The 4,056-nt window shown below is 56.5% G+C and overlaps 1 protein-coding gene across 3 annotated transcripts in view; it reads left to right on the forward strand.

The window, feature by feature from the left end:
- Positions 1-4,056, forward strand: part of GNB1L (G protein subunit beta 1 like) — a 61,167-nt gene that overhangs the window by 44,726 nt on the left and 12,385 nt on the right. For all 3 annotated transcript variants that reach the window (XM_013004294.2, XM_045291557.1, XM_045291558.1), the window contains one exon: positions 3,493-3,711. In XM_013004294.2, coding sequence (XP_012859748.1) covers positions 3,493-3,711 — 219 coding nt within the window. The remainder of the gene's footprint in view (positions 1-3,492; positions 3,712-4,056) is intronic.

A 4,056-nucleotide genomic window follows, 5' to 3' on the forward strand; every position in this document is an offset into this window, starting at 1 on the left:
TCCTGCTGTTCTGGGGAATTCCCTGATATTACTGCCTTTCTGACATGAGAGTGGGCTTAGCATGTTAACCTTCCTGCCGCCTGTCCGCTCCTCCATCCTCAGCTGTTCTTTCTGATGAGGGAAGGGTCAAGGGTGTTTCCTGGGCCTTCCACAGGAGCCAGGGGCCCAGGCGGATACCCCGAAGGAGGCAGATCTCAATTCTGCTCGGATGGATCTCAGCCTGGGAGGGAGCCTCTTCTCTTGAACCTACCCACCTTCACCCAGCGGCCCCAGTCCTGGGTGTGCCCACAGTGGGGAGACAGACAGCTTCCCCCCCTAGAGGTCTCTGGGCCTCTCTCCCTCTTCGGGGCCACTCCTGTTTGGGGTAGCAAAGGAGGAGAGGATTTGCTTGTTCACTTAGAGAAAATTATGGGGAAGGAAATTGAGCCACCCATGTCTTTTCCAGGGCTAGTGGGCTCCTGGAAATAGACCACGGATCAGCTGTCATGTTGGGAACACCTGGTTGCTGCACAGACTGCACCCCACCCCACCCCCACCCCCATTACGTCTGTTCTCTAGGGGTTTCTTAGCCACCCAGTGCTGGCCTCAGGCCTGGCTGGGGCTCTCCTTTGAGCAGTTTGAAGATGGCCAGTGGGCAAAAAGACTCTTCTGTAGGGTGATCAGGACTCTGCCCTGAGGGCTTTGTCTCCACAGGGCTCTGCCGGCCTTCTCCTGACATTGCTGCTCCTCTCTGTTCTCTCTCGAGAGCCCGAGGGGTGCTGGTCAGGTGGTCTGAGGAAGTAGTGCCTTCAAGGAGGCTGGGGCATCCGAGGGCCACTGGCTGTCGAAACGCAGCTCCTGCAATAGTAGGTCTGCTGCTAGGGCCAGGCCTTGGATGCCAGGCCTCCAGTCACTTCCAGGAAGTGGGGATGCTTTGTTGGAGAGAGCACGGGGCAGGAAGCCGCTCTGAGTGCCGAGTGCTGCTCTCTGGGAAAGGCTGTCCATTGCACAATCATGTAAGAATTCCAACAGAAAAATGTGTAGAAACGGGATGTACAAACTTGTCAGGGTAATTAATACAGTTGACAGAAGGACAAATCACGTTTTGTTAGTTGACATGGCTCCAACGGCACGTTCTGCTCAGGAAAGGCCACACTCATTTGAAATGCTGCTTTTTCTCCCCAGCTCAGGAGGTACATGCCCTACACGGGGGGCTATGGTAGCTTTGTGGGGACACCCCACTCCTCCTGTTCCGCTTCCCCATCAGCGTTTTGAAGCCCCACCTCGCTTCTGTACCTGAGTAGTAGTGACAGAGTGACCGAGACTGGTTTTTTCCCTTGTAGACACTTGGGTTTATTTTCATTTTGTTTCCAAAACAGTTGATCCCATTTTATTCTGAGAGGGAGGAAACCACGGGTTGGAGAGCAGCTTCACACAGTTGCCGGCACTAGCTCCCAGGACAGGGCACGGATTCTTTGGGTCTGTGCATGATGGGGTGGGGAGCATCTTGCGTGGAGCTGTCGAAGAGGAGTAGGCAATTAAGAGGAGACATTGGTGATGCAGAGCCTCAAAGGACCTCTCAGCCACAGAGCACTGCCCTGTCTAGTGGCCCTCACTTAGAGCCTGGAGGGACACTGCATCCTGGGAGAGAAGCTGGGGAGTGGCGGTGGGGGGCAGACTCAGGCTCCCTTGTGTGGTTGCCTGACCTCACCTAGGGCCCCTACACCATGTCACTGAGGAGAGCTCTGTTCTCCTGTGTGACTTATACTTAAGTGGCCAGTGCACTGGGTCTGAAGGGCACAGCCCCTCAGGATTCCTGTCCCAGATAGAGTGCTTCCTGTATAGTAAACCACAGATGGACCCATCTCCATGCTGGAAATCACAGCCCCTGCCACTGGAAGCTCCCAGAGGAGACCCTGGGGCAGTGGTTACTCCACAGAGGACAAGCCTCTGAGAAGGGATGCCCAGAGAGATGCGTGTGCATCCACACCCACACTCCCCCCTACCCCTCACCCCAGATGTATTCTGAGAATCTGAGTCTTCAAGGAGCCCTGGTGGTACAGTGGTTATTCACAGAGCTGCCAACTGCAAGGTCAATAGTTCTAAACCACCAGCAGCACCAAGGGAGAAAGGTGAGGCTGTCTACTCCTGTGAAGACTGACCGTCTCAGAAAGCTCATAGGGGCAGTTCTGCACTGCCCTCTGGAATCACTGGGTCAGATCACTTCCACAGCAGGGGGTTTTTGGATTCGAGAAACCTTACTCTTGTAGCAGCTCTGCCCTCATGTTTGAGTCTCAGGGGACCATCCCGTCTTCACCAAAGTTGGTTTGACTCATTACTAGCTGAGCCCCCATGCCCTCATCGTGCCCCCTAGCCTGACTTCCTTGGGCTGTTTGAGGGCCCTACTCGAGCTCCCCTTAGCTATAACACCCCAGCCTTCAGTTTCATGCGGACCACCTCACCCAGCAACTAGGGTTTCTTCCAGCACATTTTGCAACGCCAGGAGAGGCACTCTGTCTGGGCCCACAGACTTCAGCGTGGATGGAAAGGGGTGCTCCACACCCTAATTAGCAAGAACCCTGTTAGCAGCAGGTGGGAGTGGACACTAGTGTGTTCTTGGTCTGCATCCAGGGAAGCTCTGTTCCCAGCCCTGGCCTCACCCAGGGACCAGCCAGCAGGAGAGCAGGGGTGTGGACTCGGATGATGGATGACATTGCCTGCCCCCAGGCTCCAGTGCTGACCGCTGCCTGCCAGAGGTTCGGGACAGGGTCCTGCAGGATCCAGAGGGACCAAGGCTCCCGGGACTCTGGGAGGTGGGGAATGTGCATGAACAGCCCTGAAACCTGTGACACCAGAGAAGCAGGAGAGAGCACGAGGGGCCATTGGCACCACATGTTCCCGTCCAGGAGGTAACCTGTGTCTGTCCTGGCCAGTCCCTGAGGCTTCCTTGACACCCCCCGAGGAGCAAGCACTGAACACAGGGTGCTCAGGTGGGGGTGATCATGGCTGTGCTGCTGTGTCCTGGAGTGGTTTCAGAGCCTAAAATGGATGAGGTGTCTGCCCGGGGTGCCGGGCCCTCTGACCCCGACCCTCATCCATCACAATAGCTCAGGGCTGGCTGGAACACAGTGCACACCCGTCAGCGCTGTGGCGGCTTGCAGGGGTGCTGGGGGGCTGCTGTGGCGACATTGACAAAGCACAGAAATGCCATTTTTCATGACAATAGAGCTCACGATTTTTCCTCAGCCTGGCTGTTCTAGACAGATGACTGGCCAAGCCAGAAGGGGCTGTGAATCTCCAGGCTGTGGGACAGGGCTGAGAGGGTAGCCCGTGCCAGGCCCTCAAAGTCATGCTCCTCCTTCAGCCTCTGTGCCCCTGAGTGGAGGCGGGGGCTGGTGGTGAGGGGCTTCTCAGAGGGTAGTGCACTGAGAGAGATGCTTGTCCAAGGGTGAAGTCTTCCTGGGTCTTTCTAGCTTGGCCACATGCTGAGTGTCTGCCCATTCTTCTTCCCAGCAAGCTGACTCCAGCTCTCGCCCATGCCTGCTGGCCGGCTATGAGGATGGCTCTGTGGCCCTGTGGGATGTCTCAGAGAGGAAGGTGTGCAGCCGCATGACCTGCCACCCGGAGCCTGTCATGGCCCTTGACTTTGACTCCCAGAAGGCCAGGGGCGTCTCGGGCTCTGCGGAGAAGGCGCTGGCTGTCTGGAGCCTGGATGAGCAGCAGGCCCTGAAGGTCAGTGCGGCAGACCCAGTGTCATTTATCCTGCTCTGCACTAACAGTCTGATAGGCTGAAAAAATATTTAGGCATGAAGAGGAGTTGTTGCAGATCCCCAGCTAATTAATCACCGGGCGCGGGCGAGGCAGGCTGGTCCACAGGGCCGGCGCAGGAAGAGGGGCCGTGGGGCAAGCGAGGACCGTTCACATGGTTTGGGTTTCTCCCAGATCCCGGGTTAACAGCAGTCACGTCTTGTCCATCTAGAGAACAGGCATGTCAGGTCCGGGAGAACCCGAGGCCATTTGTGAAAACTCAAAGGAATCTGGCAAATAAGGAATTGATTAATCAAAAAGAAGGCGGGG

The sequence above is a fragment of the Echinops telfairi genome, unplaced genomic scaffold, assembly GCF_000313985.2.
Source record: "Echinops telfairi isolate 266 unplaced genomic scaffold, ASM31398v2 ScPeMD7_70;HRSCAF=299, whole genome shotgun sequence".
NCBI lineage: Eukaryota > Metazoa > Chordata > Mammalia > Afrosoricida > Tenrecidae > Echinops > Echinops telfairi.